This window comes from Callorhinchus milii, unplaced genomic scaffold (assembly GCF_018977255.1).
Source record: "Callorhinchus milii isolate IMCB2004 unplaced genomic scaffold, IMCB_Cmil_1.0 Scaffold4, whole genome shotgun sequence".
NCBI classification, from domain to species: domain Eukaryota; kingdom Metazoa; phylum Chordata; class Chondrichthyes; order Chimaeriformes; family Callorhinchidae; genus Callorhinchus; species Callorhinchus milii.
Genome location: NW_024704745.1, coordinates 72,762,560 through 72,782,208, shown reverse-complemented (window position 1 = coordinate 72,782,208; position 19,649 = coordinate 72,762,560). Strand labels below are relative to the sequence as shown.

Below are 19,649 nucleotides of genomic sequence, written 5' to 3'. Positions count from 1 at the left end.
GGAGGAGGAGGAGGGGAGGGGGGAGAGAGGGGGGGAGGGAGAGAGGGGGGGAGAGGGGGAGGGGAGAGAGGGGGGGGAGAGAGGGAGGGGGGAGAGAGGGGAGGGGGAGGGGAGAGAGGGGGAGGGGAGAGGAGGGGAGGGGGGAGAGAGGGGGGAGAGGGAGGGGGGAGAGAGAGGGGAGAGGGGGAGGGGAGAGAGGGGGGGGGGAGAGGGGGGGGAGGGGAGAGGGGGAGGGGAGAGAGGGGGAGGGGGGAGGGGAGAGAGAGAGGAGGGGAGTGAGAGAGAGGGGGGAGAGAGGGGGAGGGGAGAGAGAGAGGGGAGGGGGGAGAGAGGGGGAGGGAGGGGGGAGAGAGAGGGAGGGGAGAGAGAGGGGGGGAGAGAGAGGGGGAAGGGAGAGAGGGGGAGAGGGGGGGGGAGAGAGGGGGAGGGGAGAGAGGGGGAGGGGGGAGAGAGGGGAGGGGAGGGGGAGGGGGAGAGGCTCTAACTTACACCGGCCATTTTTTTTTAAAGAATTAATATTATTAATAATGATAAAAATATGACACTTAATTATTATACATTTCGCCCCCAAAATCTACACCTTACAATGTATTTTCCGCGAAGCGCTTTGAGGCGCCTCTCGACGACAACGGCGCGGTAAGGCGCTGCATCAAATGTTCAAATGCAAAGGTTGTTGTTGTTGTATGTCATAATATTTTTAGTGATTCGGTGTAATTTTGCTGTTCTGTGCACGAAAAAACAGCTTTGGGCGATTGTAGGTTTAAAGCTCATTCGGCCACAAATAGCCATTAAGGATCACGTGAAGCCCTTTTGAGATGTTTTCCCGACATCAAATGTGAGGACTTTTTAAATTAGAATATTAAATGCTTTGGCAGAAATGGCGATTGAGCCCACGATCAAACATTTAAAAGGGAACTGAATAAGCGTTGGAAGAGGAGGAATATTGGAAGAACACAAGGATGTTTTCTTGTATTCCTCCAGTACGATAAAAACATAGTGACACTGGCATTTGATAGAGCGCCTTATCACATCGGAAAGATAGCTTCACAGGATTTTACTATGAAGCGTAGTGACTGTGAGCCATTTGTAAGCCAACGCGGCTCCTGCTAACCTTGCGAGCCAAAGCCAGGGTGACGTTAGCCGGTCGATGAGCAGGAAGCTCGTCAAGGCAGCGTTGGCAACGACAAGCCGTCGTCACTAAACTCCTGCAAAGCCCCCGACTCACTCTGGCCCCTCCGAGCCTCAGCTCTCGCCAACCTGCACCTAATTCTTTGCAGCAATAGATGAGCGGCGTTGGACCCTCCGGGGAGACAAACGGAAGCACGTGACGGTTGTTTCGGTGTCCCTAACGGGCAGGAGATCGTGACAGGTACCGGACCGACCAAAAGGCAAACCACAAGCCTCGACTATTGCTTAACTCCCTGCTTGCCGGGTTTCCCAATTCTTCCCTCCACAGGCTCCAGATCATTCAGAATTTTGCAGCCGGTGCCCGGTGTCCCGCCCGATCCCCCCCCCCCCCCCCGTCCTTGCCCGGCCGCGCTGGCTCCCCCTCAGAGGATCGCGTTCAAGATCCTCCAACTCACTTCTGAAGCCCTCCACTCCGGTCTTGCCCCTCCCGACATCTAAGCCACGTCCCCCCGCCCTTGCCCGCTCCATCATCATCGGTCAGGCTGCCTGCCCCCCCCCCCCCCCCCACCCCCACTCTGTAACCTCACCCCCCACAGTCCGATCCCCGCGCCCCCTCCTTCGCCTCCTTCAGAGCCTGTTTTGAGACCTTCGTCTTCAACCGAGCCTTTAGTCACCTTCCCCCCCCCCCCCCCACCAGCCCCAACCCCCTCCCCAACCCCCTCCAGCCCTTCTCGATGCCAGTCCCCCAGTTGGGGTGCAGACCCTTCAACCCCCAGAGCCTTTGGCCACGATGGGCTCCACTTGCTCTGTGCATCCCCTTACCAAACGGGGCGGTGCTGCAGTCACCCCTCCGCGCCGCGGGTGGCGCTGCAGCCGCTCGCTCGCCCGCCTCGCCCCCCGACGACGCCCCTCCTGCCGCTGCCTCCTCGGTTCCCCGTCACCGTGGCGCTGTCAGCGGCCGAGGCGCGGAGGATGGAGGAGAGGGCGGGAGCGGGAGCGCCGCCGCTGGTGGTGGTCGTGGCCGCGCTGGTGCCCGCAGTCCTACTGCTGGTGAGTGTCGCCTTTCCCGCGCTGTGCGGCGAGTGGACACAGAGAGAGAGAGAGAAACACCCCACCGCTGTCCTCCTCTTCCTTCAGAATTTTCGCCGTCGCACAGTCACTACACCTGACGGCGGATCCCGGGAAGCGCTTCGAGACGTCCCGGCCACGTGACAAGGCCCCGCCCCGTACCGCTCTCAGGGAGAGCTCAGAAGGAGGCCATTCGGGCCCAACCCCCCCCTCCACCGCTCTCACCCGATACAAGGATTATTATTATTATTATTATTATTATTATTATTATTGTTGCTGGTGCCTTGCGGCCCCGGGTTCACAGGCCCGGGCTGCGGCCCCGGCCCCGAGCGGACCCGGGACGAGCCGAGCGCAGGCGGCGCGGGTCCACTTCCGCCGCCCGGCCCCAGCGACCGGTCCCCCGGAAACGTGCGGCGGTGCCTTGGATGGGCCGAGCCGGGCCGAGCCGGGCCGTGAGTTCGCGCCTCCGGGCTCCCGGTCTTGCTGAGAGCTGCCGTGTCCGCCTCCAAAAATGCCGGCCGTCGCACCACTTCACCGTACACCCCCGTCTGTGAAGCGCTTTGGGCTTCTCGGTGACATGATTTTGCTGTATCCTGTATTTTTGTACTGTAATGTTAAGAGGTGCGGCGGAGTAGAGGCAATGGGCTTCTCCCCGGATAAGGTGGAAAATCTGAGAGCCTTTGGGTCAACTACTCCTCTTAGCTGTAGGCGGGGAAAGTGTGGGGATAGACGAGAGAAAGTGCCCAGTCACCAAATCTGGGATGTCAGTGTTAGTACATTAGTGACTATAGAAATTACACATTCCCTTTCTACGAATGTGAAGTGCCTACTTGCCTGTTTGGAGAGCGCATCTGCCCACTGGGAATTACAACCCAACCCTCCCCCCCCCCCAACGCGCGCGCACACAAATTGTTCTCATTCTTGTTTAAGAGTAGCCCCCGCATCCATTGAACACATCATTGAAATGGACTTGCCCATCGTACCCAGTCAATAAATGGGTTTTGTCTCCATTCAAAATGTCGCTGGAAAGGAGCTCTATAATGTGTGATACCGTAGAAATTTCAGATTGGAATTCAGCATACTTGCTATGTGAACAGCCCATTGGAACAATCTATTCAATTCTTACATATTATATATAATTTATTCAATTATATGTACCTGTTCTTTCTCCTTAACCTGTTATATCTTCCTTTACATAAAAGGAGCGGTTGGAAAAATGTTTGGTCCCAGTTTACCCTCCAAACAGCACTTTCAACATATAAATAATAATAATCGTTGCATTTAGCATAGCGTCTTAATCACGTTTTCGAGACACCTCAAAACGCTTCACAGAATATGTAAAGTGAATTGACTTGTATATTTTGTAGGCAAATATACAGCATTATAATAAACTTCTGTTTTTGTTTCATATTTCCAGCATCTGCAGTATTTTGCATAGCTTGCAGATGGAGATTTAAATGTGATATATTTACTCTAGGATTCTTTCTGGTGATTGCATAATACCAATTGGACTGTAACCGTCTGTGAGGAGTTTCTTTGTGATCCTGTCTTAGTGTATTTCAAGTGAATCCTAGCCCCTCACCAAGTTATTTAATGATTGATGTTGCCCTCCTCTGTGGCCATGGCTCCACAAACAAAGCTACCGACTTGACATCCTCTCTTCTGAATTATTCCCACACTCTAGAAATTCAACCTGGAGCCCCTCCGATCTCACCTTCAAAGCCCGACTCGAGACTTTCCTCTTTGACCGTGCTGGTCCTCCCACTCCCCTTGCCTTCCATCCCACTTGATTGCAACTCCCAGCTCGTGTGCAAACCCTTCCCAAACCTTGGGATGGCCTCTCATTGTGAAAAGAGCTATATAAATGCAATTTTTTATCAGTGCATTCCCACAGTTCTCTGAACCTTTAGCACTTAACTAACACATACTGATGCACTTCATGAAAAAAGAATTGTGTCCTGAATACTTTGCCAGGCTTTGATGCAAAGGTTTATGTCATCGTTCACCTCCTACTGTCACCGACCATGCATACAGTGACATTAACATAATGTAGCTCTTTGTACAGGATTTGAATTGGCAGTGTTAGGATTTGAGCAGAGCATTCAGATCATTTTCTTCCCGGACCCAACCCCTGCTTGGAAATGGCCCAGTACAGTGATAATATCTGTCTTAAATGGAACCATATGAATTATTCATTATGTTAATGTTATAAATTAACTACTGGAATGGGTTCCACATGTGCAACAACCTCTAAAGGTGAAACTGAAGGATCCCAACACAAAAATCTGTTAGTGCCCATTAGGCAGAGACTAACAAGTTGTGTGATAGAAGCAATGTCCCACAAACAGCCATGAACTGAATGACCAATTTGTATCTGGAGGGGATTTTTGGTTAAGATTGCCCTTAACACACAGTATTCCTTAACTGCGTCCAATGTTAATGCACAAGTTTCAAACCCTCCGAGAGGGTCATTGTCATCAGAGGACTTGGGTTTGATTCTCAGCCAGGGCTAAACCTTAGGCAAGATTCCTTACACCGTATGTCTCTTTTTATCTAGAAGTAAGTAGGAACCTGGTTGATAGTTATTTGGCGAATTGCTTTCCGGAGGTAATAATCCCTTTTTAAAAAATTAATAATAATTAGGTCACTCAATCCACGACTGTTTGTGGGACACTGTCGTGTGCAATTGGCAGCCACGTTTTGCCCGCAAAATATACAATCAATTCACTTTACAGTATATTCTGTGACGAGCTTTGAGACATCTCAACGACGTGACAAGGCCTATATCAAATGCAAGGATTATTATCTCAATCTTTAATGGAACCAGTTTCTTTGATGGTGCATTTCTTTTCTTTCACCAAAAGAGTGGAAATGCCTCAAATCAGAGACCTTAATGGTTATAGGACCCACGATACATTGTATAACTTGACCCAGATTTTCTTGTCTCTTTTTTACAGCTCCTGATTATTGCGCACCTGACGGCCACAAAAATGCCAATCCTCAACCGTTTTGACAAAGAGAAATTCTTCTTGAATCCAATTTCTGGAGAGAAGGAATTCTTCCCTAGTATCCATGACCCTTCCTCTAAAGAACTGTCTGTTGTGGTCCCGTCTTACAATGAAGAGCAAAGACGTACGTTTTTATTGCTTTGGTTTTTAATTACATCACTGATGCTTCCTTTTATAAAGAAACAAGGTCTTGTGTGCCAGAAGGTGTGGCTGCCATGGTGACAGAGCCCCAGACTCAGAAATACATCCCCTTCTCCATCGCCGAAATGCTTCGATTTCGTAGAGCAGTCATGCATCTTTGAGCAGGATTTGTGGAAGCGACACTGACTAGAGGAAGTAAGCCACTAAAAGAGTTGAGCGGGAGAGACGTCAAGAGACCTTTTCCAGCAGAGGGCTTTGAGAACATGGATTACATTGCTACAAGTTCCTGTTGAGGCTGAGAGCATAACACCATTTAAAGGGGAATTGGATCAATGTTTTAAGACAGCCTATGAAAGGGTATGAGGAAAGAACGTGGAAACTGGGATTAGCGCAACTGGTTTCATTGAACGAGCGAGCACCAGTTTAGGCACAATGGTACAAATAGCTTGCCTCGGTGCTGTGATTTCAGTGATTCTATGATTTGTATGTAAGAAAGGGTGTCCTGGCCAACGATCTCTCAAATTAAATTGATGGTTCAATTCATGGCTGTTTGTAGGACGATAATGGGGGCAAGTTGGCTGCTGGTTCACCTACAAAATACACAGCAGCCAGTGTATTAACAGTGAATCCTGTGAAACATTTTGAGACGTCCTTCTGATATGAAAGGTGCTCTGTCAAATGAAATGATTATTATTGTTATGTGTCAGTCTTGAGATACAGGAACTGGATTGAGATCCTGGTGCGGTTATTACAGGTGGCAAAGAAGGATTGTTGTCCTGGAATATAGACAAGGCTTGAATCCAGGTCCTAAAAGCAAAAGGTTGTAATTTTGAAGCAAATAACAACAAATTACATTTGAATAGTGCCTTTCACGTCAGGAGCAATTATAATGTTGCAACATCTCAAAGCACTTCAGTAATTATTGTCAAGACTGGTGACTATTTTTGCAGACAAACACACCAGCCATTTTATAACAATAGTCCTTGCATTTGATGTAGCTCCTTATCACATCTTCAAGACGTCTCAAAGCGCTTCACAGAATATACTGTAAAGTGAATTGACTGTATTTTGTGGGCGAAACACGGAAGCAAATTGTGCACAACCATGACCCACAAACAGATGTGGATTGAGGGACCAAATTATTATTATTTTGAAGGGATTATTACCCCCAGAATAGTGATCCACCAATCGACTAACAACCAGGTTCCTATTTACTGCTAGGTAAACAGAGGCATGTGGAGTATGGAAACTTACCCAATGTTTCGACCTGCTTAGGCATCAAACCCAGGTTCTCTCGCTTGCGAGGCGATTGCTCTAACCACTAAGCTACAGGACTCTATTTTGCACGCACTAAAGCCCCACAAACAGCCATGAGTGAATAACCAATTAATCTGGAGGATTGTTGGTCAGTGTATGACTGTTCAGGGGTGGACATTACAGAAACCACTTTCAAAAATGAAATTGCAGCACTCCTCTATGCTAATTCTTCCTGTCTCTTAAAATTGCATAGTCATTGTTGCATTATTGTGTCTCCGCTCATAAAGATTCACCGTGATGTCATCACATTTCTCTCTCACAAAATTGGTAGCTTGACTCTGTTAACACTGTAGTCACAAAAATAGCTCATAATCTAGGCTGCCTCTAGATAATCGTAATGTTCATATTTTGTCTTATATTGAAATGAGGTGCTTTTTTTTATTATATTGTTTTCAACATGTATTAGACTAAAATCTAATGGACCGTTATCTTACATAGACAATTTGCAAGAAGATTTGAGAGTTTAGTTTTTGATGATTTTTTTCCCTTCTAATTTCAGTACCACTGATGATGGATGAGGCTTTGCAGTATTTGGAAAATAAACAGGTATTGATTGCCACCGCCTCTCCCCTCCCCCATACATTATTGTTGCTTGTTATTCACTAGTTTCATGTTGATAAATAATAACCCTGACATTTGATATAGTGCCTTTCACAATGGGAGAACGGTCTCAAATCGCTTCACAGAATTTTCTGCAAAGTGTAGTGACTGTCTCTTGTAGATGAGAGACAATTTGCACACATCAGCATCCCACAAATAGGCTTGAAATGAATCACCAATTCTCCAAAGGGTGGTTGACCAGAAGACTTGGAGAAACACCCTTCCCTTTTTGAATATTGCCATGGGATCTTTAACGTCCACCAGAACACCTAAAATGGTACCTCAGTTTAAAGGATGGCACCTCCGACAATGAGGCACTCCCCCCCTCCCCCCCCATCACTGCATTGAAGTGTGAGCCTGGGAAGTGGTGTGATATGTGAATGTGTAAGTTTATTGTAAGGCCGTAAAATGTAGCTGTAGCTCCAGGAATTTCAATTCATGACAGAAAATGAGGACTACAGGGATGTCCCGAAACTAGTCTTATTTTTTAAATCTGCAGTCCACTTCCTTTTATTAATAAATGATGCAACAACAGAGATAAGAAATCAAGCACGGTAAAAGCTGAAAATCGATACTATAATAATCCTTGCAATTGGTATAGCACCTTATCACATCATTGAGACATCTCAAAGTGAGGGATGGTGTGATTGTATTTTATGGACGAAAGTGACAGTCAATTTGCACACAGCAGTGTCTCACAAACAATTATGGGGTGAGTGACCTATTTGTGGGAATTGTTGGCCAGGACAATTCCCTTCTTTTCAAATAGTGCAATGCGGTGTTTAACATCCACTTGCACAGGCAGATGGAATCTCAGATTAACGTCTGATACGGGTTTAAAACACGTGCAAGAGACGTCCTCCCGACGTGAAAGGCACTATACAAATGTAATCTTTTTATTACACATTCACAACACACCATTTTCCATCCTATAATGTAGGGTATGTGCAAGCTATGGCCAGAAGGTGGCACAACAGTAAAGCAAAACATCATCCAAAGAGGAAATTGAGTACTCAACTTGCTGTTGATTTGCACATGTAGTAATCAACTTGCTTCCATTGCTGCTTTCATTTTAATGTGACCTTAGCAATTGTTGGCTTTTGGTGCTTTGTTCTCTAATCGGAACTCAAAATATGATTTATGTGTTTAGCACCTGCATTTTCTGTGTTCATTTATCTTTAGCAGTTAAATAAATAAGATCTTTCAGTAAGGTCAAACCTCATTCTTTGTGAGTACATAATAATAATCCTTGCATTTGATTTAGCACCCTACGCATTGGAAAGACAACTCAAAACGCTTCACAGGATTTACTGTAACGTGTAGTGATTTGTTTTGTAAGGAAATACTTCCTTGGATGTTCCCCAGAATGAATGCCAAATTGTATATGGAGGATGAATAGACCATAGTAAATTTCACATAAGTCGTATCATTTGGGACCATACAATTAATGATTGATACAAATTATGAGTTATATCAAACAGACATAGAATATAAACTCTTGAATGGGAGTTGGGCAGATGTAGTCTTGGGCGATTGTACGATTTCTACAGATCAGACTTATGTGAGGTTTAACCTATACTGAAAATGGTATGGTCTCTTCACGCAAAAATGAATCAAGAAGCAATTTTCATATTCAAATGTAAGAACTAACAACTGAACTAACCTTTTATAGATGCAAGACCCAGAGTTTACCTATGAAGTGATTGTGGTAGATGATGGGAGCAGTGATAAAACAACAGCGGTAAGAATTTCACAAATAAATCTACCAGAGAATTTACAACATTTTTAAGTTTGAACCCAGAACCTTCAGATTCAGGGGCCAGAGTGCTAACAACTGAGCCAGGCAGACACTTGCTGCACGTATTTGATTCTACTGTGGAAAAGGCTGATTGAGATTTACCTGGGTGGTTTTGATGATTACCTCATGCCTGTTTTTAAAAGATAATTTAAAATCTTATATTAAATTTCTTGCTCCACCCCCCCCCCCTCCACTCCATACACAAAAAATCTTAGTGTTTAAATCCATTCGTCACAGGTTTCACTGAAGTATTCCAAGGAGTATGGGACTGATAAAGTGCGAGTGCTAACACTAGTGAGAAATCGTGGGAAAGGTGGAGCTGTCAGAATGGTAAGTATCCACTTATTGCCTTCCACTAATTTTCTTTGTGGTCGGTCAGATGTCTGACCTGCAGAAACTACAACAAAAAAATTACATTTGTAAAGCGCCTTTTACATCAGGAGGACGTCCCAAGGCAGTGGATAGTCAGTGTTTCGGACCTGAGCTGGAGGTCGGGATTGAGGAGGGTGGAGGGCAAGGGGGAAAGCAGGGTGATTGAAAGCACGGACGAAGAGGAAAGTCTTGAAGGAGGCAAGGAAGGGGTGAGGTGGAGGGACTGGGGGATGGAGTTACAGAGGGTGAGGGAGAGTGGCAGAAGGCCCGCCCACCAATGATTGGGAGGGTGGGGGCGAGGCAGGGGATGTAAAGCAGGTCGGAGCCAGCTGAGCCGAGGAAGCAGGCAGGATGGTAAGGGTTTAGGAGGTCGCAGAGGTAGGGAGGAAGCAAGGCCACAGAGGGCTTTGAAGGTGCGGATCAGGATCTTCAACTGTATCCTCTGTGTGATGGGAAGCCAGTGGAGTCGAGCGAGGATGGGAATGTTAGGGTCCCAGAACCTGGTGCAGGAGAGGACATGGGCTGCAGAGTTCTGGATGATCTGCAGCCTATGGGGGGAGGAGTTGAGGAGGCTAACATGCAAGCAGTGTGATCGAAAGGGTGATCCAAAGCAAGGTCGCAGAGGAGGGGCTTGAGATGGGTCTTGAAGAAGGTAAGGGAGGGGGCAAGGCGGAGGGACTGTGGGATGGAGGGTGGGGTATGCTTACCCATCGATGTGCTTAAGAGTGTTCAAACCAGACTGAGTTCCACAAAAACAAACGTTCACATTCAATTACCTGTTTGTGGTCACACTGATATGTTTATGTATAATGCTTTGAGTCACACTTTGAATGTTGTGCCAAAATTAAATCTCACAGGTCCTCGCCCTCATAGAGGCATCTATCCTTCGTCTCTGTCTTTTCCTCCTGGTGTTCCTCAGTCGTGCAGTATTGTGAGCTCCATTGTATACCCAGTCACCCTTCAGCACAGCTTATTAAGCGCTCTGAAATACTACCCTGCGTGAGGGGCACTATATAAACGCAAGTTGTTGTTGTTATTGGAGTATTAAACTACTCTGCTGATGGACCCCTTTTTGATATTGTTTTGAAACCAGGTCTTTTTATTCCACAAAACTATGTTCGCTTTGTTAGTTAATGTAATATTTTGGGACAAGTTACCAATTTTCTTGTTTAAGGAATACTTGATTCTTAGTATTGACTGTGAGGGTCATCATAGACGAGCCCAATTCTGTTCTTACGCAATATTTGTGCTTACACTTTCCACTGTTAGTCACGATGAGTGGAAACTTTGGCTATTTTGGTTTGCCCACACTCCCTAGCCAAGGGATACTGAAGCCAACTTTAGCTTAAGTACTACTAAAAAGCTTCAAAAAACCACGAAAATTATTTATGCAAAGACCAATCAATATTCCTAGTAATTTAGAGTACTTCAGGTAACTCATTAGTAAAAGATATTTTCTGCACGGGAAGCAGCCATTCAGCCCATTATGTCCATTCCACTGCTACTTGTATTACTAAAGTGCCCATTTTTACAATCCTAATTTCCAGATCTCTCTCCGTATATTTTCTAATGCCAACTTCAACACATGTTATTTCTTTTCAGGGTGTGTTGAGCTCCCGAGGACGGTACATTCTAATGGCTGATGCTGATGGAGCCACTAAGTTTTCTGATGTTGAGAAGTTGGATGCAGGCTTGAAAAGTCTCGAACCACAGGCAGTGAGTATTGTGTAATGTCCCAAGTGTCTGTAAACTAAGCTATTTACTAAACATTGCTTTACACTGATTAGTGACATTAGTAAAGGGGGCAAATTGAGAACCAGTTACATGGAATCAATTACATTTCTGAAATATTGATAATCGTTGTGTTTGATATAATGCTTTTCACGTTAATAATAATCTTTGCATTTGATATAACATCTTATCAACGTTGGGAAGATGTTTCAAAGTACTTCACAGGATTTACAGTCAAGTATAGTGACCGTGTTTGGAGGCAAACAGCAGCCAATTTGCACTCGGCAATGTCCCAGAAACAGCCAGGGAGTGAATGAACAATTTTAACTAGGGGATTGTTGGCCAGCAACAACAATAACAATTTGCACTTATATAACGCCCCCACGCAGGGTAGAGTCTCAGAGTGCTTATGAGACTAAGCCAGGAGACTAAGGGCGAAAAACTATTTTTGAAGAGCATCCATGCTATCTTTAACATCCACCTGAACAGGCAGATAATACAAAACAACTTTACAATTTATGTAGCGCTTTTAAATATATATGTTTATATCACTTAAAGACCATTTCACCAGCTACTGGACAATCAAAGGTTTGTACCTGAGCTGGGAGAGGGGGCCAGGGAGGGTGGTGGATTTAAGGCGGGAAAGATTGCTGAAAGTCCAGTCAAAGAGGAAGGTCTTGAGGACGAGCTTGAAGGAGCCAGGTGAAAGTGGTGAGTCAAAGGGACACTGGGTTGAAGTTCCAGAGAGTGAATGGAGTTCCAGACAGAACCTCAGTTCAAAATCGCTGAAGGACCTTTGACATTGCATTGCTCCCCAGCACTGCACTGGAATGTCAGCCTGGACATGGCGCCTGAACCCACAACCTTCTGACCTGATTGCTGCAAACTGAGCGAGGCTGACATTTGTTTATTAACTTCAATATCATAATCCACTACCAAATAGCATCACCTTCTCTCTCAACTTCTGTCTGCTCATCTGACAGTGAAATGGATAGTGATTGATTGGGATTATTATTCAGTAACAAAAGGAATGCCAAACAATCATCCTCACCCCCGCACCACTGAATTCCATGACTAACACGAGCAAAGTAGTAATCTGCAAGCTTCCTGATCTGACGTGTTGAGACTACACAAGAGTACAGCAAAGAGTTTTAAGCCATTTTACGTGGGAGGCTTAAAAAATAGCAGAGTGCTGTGTATTAAAAGTGATTCCTCCCAACAGTAATGAGGAAGTCCCTTCACTGTGTCCTCCACCCAGAGCTGGGGGAGAATAACTTCAGTTGTGCGACCTGCATTTTCTATTTTTTTTCCTCTTTGTCTCTATGTACAGATTGTCTTGTAATAGATGGTTCCTGCATTAATTTGCAGTGGATTATTTTGCATAAACTGTTGAGGTCTAGTAACATATCCCAAGTAAACTACTGAACTAATTTTGTCTCTAAGACAGTTGGTCATTGAGGCATTTGGTTTGTTGATGCTGCATTTTTCAACAACACAATCTATTATATAGCGCCCCTCACGCAGAATAGCGTACTCACGCCCTGGGATGTCTTTCTGACATGAAGGGCACTGTACAAGTGCAATTTGTTGTTGTTGCTTGAGTGCACTCTTTTTCTGCAAAAGTCACTATACTTTAAAAATAACTTGCGTGATACATTTTAGCATGATAATGCGCTACATGAAAATGAACTGCTTTGCTTTATTTAACAATTTCGGAGACCAATTGGCTTTTACATGGGAGCTAAAAAGAGAACCAGAAACATCATATAGCTGCAACAAATGCTTTTGACAACCCATTAGAATGAGATAAGCTGTTTGTAGCCCTTTAAAATCCATCTCAGTTTTCTTCTGAGGCAGAAGGTTATGGGTTCAAACCCCAAATTGGGATTTTGAGTTCAGAGTTAAGTGTGCACCCCAGTTCAGCACTGTTGAAGAGCTTGTATTGTCTGCGATGTTCTTCAGATGAGACAAGAAACCAAGAACCCATCTGCCTGTTCAGATGAATATTAAAGATTCCATGGCACTGTCCGAAAGGAGATGGGAATTTCACACAATGTCTTGGCCGCAATCCTCCAAATAAATTTGGTCATTTATTCATAGCTGTTCGTGAGAAATAGCTGCGTGAAAATTGGGTGCATGTCTTTCTACAAAAGCACAGTCACTGCTTTGAGATATTTTGGCATTATCAGAGCTATGTCAGACAGAAGACTTTATTTATTTTGTTGCTGCACTTCTGCCGAAATTGATTCAGCAAGAAAGGTGCTTAACCACCAACCACTTTGAAAAAACTTGTATAAGAATTTGATTCTCTCTTGTGTCAGGCGGTCACTGTGAGACTGAGAGTGCTGACTCTAAACTGTCTCAATCATAATATGGCTTGAAGTTTATAGATGGATTCAGAACTACAAAGCAACAGATAATTGCTGCTTTTTAGTCCTGACCTGTTAATGAAATTTAATACTAATTTTGGAACAATTTTTTTCTCCCCCTCCTCACACCCCCCACAGGGCAACATGACCATTGCATGCGGCTCCCGAGCTCATTTGGAGAAGGAAGCTATAGCTCAAGTAGGTATAGTTGGATACCTTGTGTAATTTACTCTTAGCAGATATGAAAGCATTGAGTAAAGTTATTGTATTTAAATAATTGTAAGCTTTCAGCAAGGTTCTCCATCACTGCTTGGGAGGGAAAACTGCCTTATGGGGCTTATTGACAGAACACGGCTTAAAGTTTGATTGAGTTAGGCCAGTGTCGCCTGAACTAAAGTTGAAGTTTACACCAGTGATCCTTGTCCTATGCTGAGCTCTGTCCCTGTGGTCAAAACCACCTGCTGCGCTCACTGCAAAAGCTCACACATGAAAGAAAAACAGGCACTTGGGTGAGGACTGTATTACCACTGAGTAGAAGGAGAGAACGAATCAAAATGCCTTCAGGAGAGCAGGAACTGAGAGAAGTTTAAGGGCAGGGAATGAGATGTAAGAAAACTATGACTGTAGTCGCTTGATTTTAATGTTGCTGGGTATTGATTTTTGTATTTCACTCTTCTACTTAGCGTTCCTATTTTCGAAATATACTCATGTATGGCTTTCACTTCCTGGTGTGGTTCCTGTGTGTGAGAGGAATAAGGGATACGCAGTGTGGGTTCAAGCTTCTAACACGTCAGGCAGCACTACGGACCTTTTCAACCTTGCACGTGGAGCGCTGGTAGGTTATTTTCCTTTGATGATGTCTACAACAGCATAAATATAGTGCTGCCCCGGTTATAACGTGCTTTGTTACAGTGCTGGCTTCTTGTAACGTGAATGTGGAGCAATCACTTTGCTTTCTCATTCACTGGGTACACACGCAGCTCACCAGCTGTCTTCATGTGCACTACACAGCTCCCCAGCTGACAAAAGACGCACCAGACAGGAAATGATGATGGAGGAGCTCTGGAGGTGCTGTCCTTTGGATGAGATGTTAAACCGAGATCCTATCTACCTGTTCAGGTGGACATTAAAGATCCCATGGTCCTGTTGAAAAAGAGAAGGAAGTTTCTCCCAGTGGCCTGACCAACAATCCCCCAAATAAAAATAGTCATTCATTCTATGGTTGGTTGTGGGACATTGCTGTACGCAATTGGCTGAGATGTTCACCCACAAAACATGCAGTCGCTATACTTTACAGAATGTCCTGTGAAGCGCTTTTTGGTGTCCTCCTGATAAGAAAAGTGCTATATCAAATGTAAGGATTATTATTCTTTCTTGTCAAGGTCAAAGAGGCACCCTCAACCTTGCGGTGTAAACTGAAGCTGACCTTAATTTTGATGTACAGTGTTGATTAGGCTGCCTGCAGCTTGTGCAAGTGACACAACTGCACTCCTTAGATGAAGGAGACAACTAGGTGCAGTTGAAAACATGTGTCCGTGAGCTTGGAAATCCCAAGCTTTCTCCATATTATTATTATTATATTTAATGATTGCCAGAAGTTCATCTAAGTTCAACTGCGCTGTGCTGCATCGTGTCCTAAGCAAATAGTTTTGCAAACCCATCACGCATTTTGAAGAATGAATTTCAATCTCGTGAAAGTCTCGAGGTGTAGAAATGAGGTTCCAAATCAGATGTTCAAATGTCACCATACAGAAAGTCAAGCCACATTATATAAGAGCATTACAACTCGGCTAAGTCACAGTATGGAATGCCACACCTCCCCTCCCTTTTTTGGGAACGTTATTTGTAAGAAAATCTTCTTTCTGCTACTTAAGAGTTTACCCAAGCAGTCCTGTTCTGCATCCTTAGCTGAAGCAGCTTAGCTGAAGGTCAAGCAGTAACATTCAGCTGATCAGCATTCACCAAGGAAGGAAATCTCTCGCTGTAACTTAGCTAAGAGCTGCAATACTCCAGCTTTGACTGGCATGTTTCATGGCTCAAAGGATCTGGAGAAAGTGAATGTCTGCACGGTTATTCATATCCGCTTGGATATAACAGGATTTTGTCTCTTTTCGAATACTTAGGGTTAAACATTTTTGCACTCAGGAATTTCTAATGAGTTAGAAATTCCAAACCATCTTTATTTTAAAAATTGGTGATCTGCCTTTCATTTCTCTCACTATGTCTCATGTCCCTGTAAGATAACGACTGGGACTGTTATTTTAAATATATCCTCTTCATAGTTCTGCCTTTCAGATAGCTTTAAAATATTCTCCCATCAGGTATTTTAAAATTAAAAGCAGTTGGGCAGAGACTTTGTGACATTTTCCCTGGGGATGTGAAAGCACAGAGGCAGCTCTGCAGTAATCCTGGGCATTGTTGATGGTTGACCAGTCTGTCTGACTCATCAATGTGACTTGGAGATGTGGACATCTCCTGCAATACTATGGCAATTCTAGCTGGACTAGAATTTTGAAACTTAGAAATGCTTTGTACTGATGCATTGCACTCATCCCCAGTTAATATTACTATTCTCGGTAAGTAAATGCACCTAATTTATCTTGCTTTGGTGGACGCTAAGAATTTGTATCATCTTCATAAATCATATTATGAAGGGGCTGTGTTTCACTTTATATCTTTCAAAGCACAGCATTTTGGAATGCAATACCCCATAGAGGAGAATTCAATTGAGAGATTCAAGAAAGGAAGAGCGAGCAAGTTGGGGAGAAGAAATATTAAAGGAATATATAGTAAGAAATTAGAAAAGGGATGGGGAGGGGATGGGAGTGGTGATAATTGGTATCACCATAGAATGGTCTATGGTGGAGTGGCTCAAAGTCTAATTTACGCACTTTGTAATTCCTTTGTAGCTACGTATTTACATTTACATAGTGTAATCTGTTGGTGTGCTCACTGGCTACTCTTTAAAGACCTGTATTTCTAGAGAGGAGGCAAAAAGTATTTCTTTGCCCTCATTATAAATGAGATGATATATGTTAGAAAGTGTATTGAACGCCATTCAACAGTGAGCTATGTGGACTCTTGTGTTCTTAACAAAAAGAGCACCTGTTTGAAATTGTGTAAAATCTTACAAGCCGTTTTTCTTGTATTTTAGGGCTTTTGATGTGGAACTTCTTTACATTGCCCAGTGTTTAAAGATTCCAATTGCAGAAGTTGCAGTGAAATGGACAGAGATCGAGGGTAAGTTGATTTACTTGAACAAGACATAATTACAGTGCAGCCCTGTTATAATGCACTTCTTTAGTTGTTAAAACGTGAATACCTTTTGAATCCCATTCACTGAGCCTGGTTCCTGCGCACTAGCCAGTTCCCACACTAATGATGTCCGACGTCCAGGTTATGTTGCCGCTGACATCACTTCCTGATTGATGTACATATGCCGCACATAGAAAGTGATATCAGTGCAACTGGATAACCTGGAAGTTGACCTTTTCTTAGCACGTACTGGTCTGGCCGCGCATGGATCTCTAGCGGCCGGCTGCTTGTATGCAGATAAACCTCATTTAAGATGGTTTGGGAATTTTATGGACAACCCTTTCCCACCAGCAACCAACTTATGAACAAGCCCCACTATATCTCACTTGGGATAAGCTTCAAGTTTATACTAATTGGTACTAAGAGGCTTGGTATTTATAGCAGGAGAAAATTGAACCTCCACTGTCTCTAACATGGTTACTTGCATAACATTCAAGAAATAGCAGTTTAACAAGAAACTAATTTATGTTTCGAAATAGTCCTGACCTTTTCTGTAATTTCTTTGAAGGTAATAAAGAAATAGTTCTCCTTTTTGACGTACCAGTGATTATCTCCCTAAGTACGCCATTAAGGAGTAGGTGACCATCGCTAGCATGTCCACAGGAGGCTAGAGGCCTGGATTACCATTCATTGCAATGTGCAGTGGATTAGTTTTGCAATAAGCATTTGATTCATCATTCTTGTATGGAAAAGTCTCTCATAAACCTTTCAGTCATGCCAGTGTCAAAGTGACTCCGCTATTTTTAAGTTGACCTCATAACTATGTGAAGGTGTCACATTGACGGGCCATTGTAGTGAATAGTTTCTACGGTAATTAATCCATTATATTAGTGAAGCAATAACCAAGAGAAAACCCATGTGTTTTCCTAAGACATTTAAATCTAAGTTATCCTCAATCCACAGAAATTAAACCAAAATCAAAATTTAGAAAGTTGTCAAGAGATCGGTAACCAGAGGACACAGATTTAAGAGAATTGGCAAAAGAACCAGAGGGAAGATGAGGAGATATTGTTTTACTCAGAGAATTTTTACAATCTGCCTGAAAGGGTGATGGAAGCAGATTCAATAATATCTTTGAAAATGGAATTGGATAGGTACTTGAAAAGGAAATGTTTGCAGGGCTATGGGGAAAGAGCAGGGAATGGGACTAGATAGGTAGCTCTTTCAAAGAGCCGGCACAGACGCGATGGGCCAAATGGTAAGATTCTATTTCTTACACTTCGAATGGATTAAGTTTAATCTATTGCAAGTAAAAGCTTGATACTGTACTATCAGCCTTCTAATTCTAATCAGCCTTTTGTAATTGGTAGAGTTAGCAGGATTCTGATCATAATGAATTTTGGCAAACTAGAAGCGCCTTTGTGAACACTAAATACTCTGCCCAATGTGCTTCCTTTAATTTTACATTGTCTTTCATAGGATCAAAGCTGGTTCCCTTCTGGAGTTGGCTGCAAATGGGTAGAGATCTACTCATTATCCGATTACGTTACCTAACTGGTGCCTGGAGCCTTGAAATGCCTAAAAAAATTGCCTGAGTCATTGTACTGTAACTGTTTGAGGACCTGCAAAAGTGTGTCTATACATTGGATAAATTGATCATTAAAATATAATCAATAAACTTGGTGATGGAGAGGGTTGTTTACTGTAAATGATGATGCAACTTTTTTGCACTGCATTCACAACAGTCCCTTATTTCTGTTTTATAGATTGTGTAATGATGAATAAAATGGAAATTATATGTTTGTGTCCTTGTGTCGAATTCAAGATCCTCATCCTCACCTACAAGGCCATTCACGGCCTTGCTCCCTCCTACCTCTCTGACCTACTATCCCCCTACCTACCTCTGGCTCCGGTCTGCTCCACATCCCCCGCCCCAACCACCCTAACATCGGTGGCCGGGCCTTCTGCCTCTCAGCCCCGAGGCTCTGGAACTCCATCCCCCAGTGCCTTTGCCTTGCTTCCTCTCCTCCTTCAAGGCCGGTCTCAAGACCTTTCTCTTTGACCGTGCCTTCAGCTCCCCTCTCGACTCTCTACCCCCTCCTCGCTCCCTCCCTCCCTTCCCTCCCCTCACCATTTCCCCCCTGCTCGGGTCCTGACCCAACTGTCCAGTGCCTTGGGACGTCCTCCCAACGTGAAAGGCACTCTATAAATGAAATCTTGTTGTTGTTGTCCTTGACTGCATCAAAACACAAAATGCCATGAATGACCAAAGGGAGCAATTAATAGTTATTGTGAGATTTTTGTTTTATTGTATTATATCATAGACAAAGATTTCCGTTGGCCTTATTCTAAATATACGCAGTATTATATTTCAAAAGTCTTGCACATATTCACGGTGCATTGTTATGGAAACATGTCAAACATTTCTTACAAAGAGGATGCCAAACTTTGAGGGAAAATGCTGTACCTTTACTGTAATGGGCGAGGCAAAATAAATGGTATTGGTTTATCATGTTCATTTTGCTTTTAATTTCCATGTAGCACAAGGACTCCTCTTGGGTTGATCTTACATTAATTTTGCAGCTATTGTGGATTTCCAATAATTAGATCAACTGTACGGTACTTGAAAGCCAAATTTTACGGGCTACTACATAATGCCCAATAGTCCACATTGTTTTAATTCATATCAGTTTAGTAAAGTGGAGATTATTTGTGTTTTTTTTNAAAAGAAAAGGGACCTATCAGAAAAGAAAACCAAATTGCAGATGTATTCGAAATCCTATCTTTGATTTTCTACAAAACTGGATATAGATTCATAAATTTCACGTCTTGGTACCTGATTCTCCAGGAGGTAAAGACATA

The 19,649-nt window shown here is 43.8% G+C and overlaps 1 protein-coding gene across 1 annotated transcript; it reads left to right on the top strand.

Annotated features, from left to right (window-relative positions):
* The first annotated feature begins 2,081 nt into the window (after positions 1–2,081).
* Positions 2,082–18,582, top strand: alg5 (ALG5 dolichyl-phosphate beta-glucosyltransferase). The gene is given in 10 exon segments (NM_001292950.1): positions 2,082–2,178; positions 5,154–5,328; positions 7,162–7,208; positions 8,935–9,003; positions 9,298–9,390; positions 11,035–11,148; positions 13,671–13,730; positions 14,216–14,367; positions 16,687–16,772; positions 18,267–18,582. Coding segments are annotated over 10 exon segments (990 nt in total). The 5' UTR covers positions 2,082–2,100; the 3' UTR covers positions 18,383–18,582.
* Positions 18,583–19,649: the final 1,067 nt, after the last annotated feature.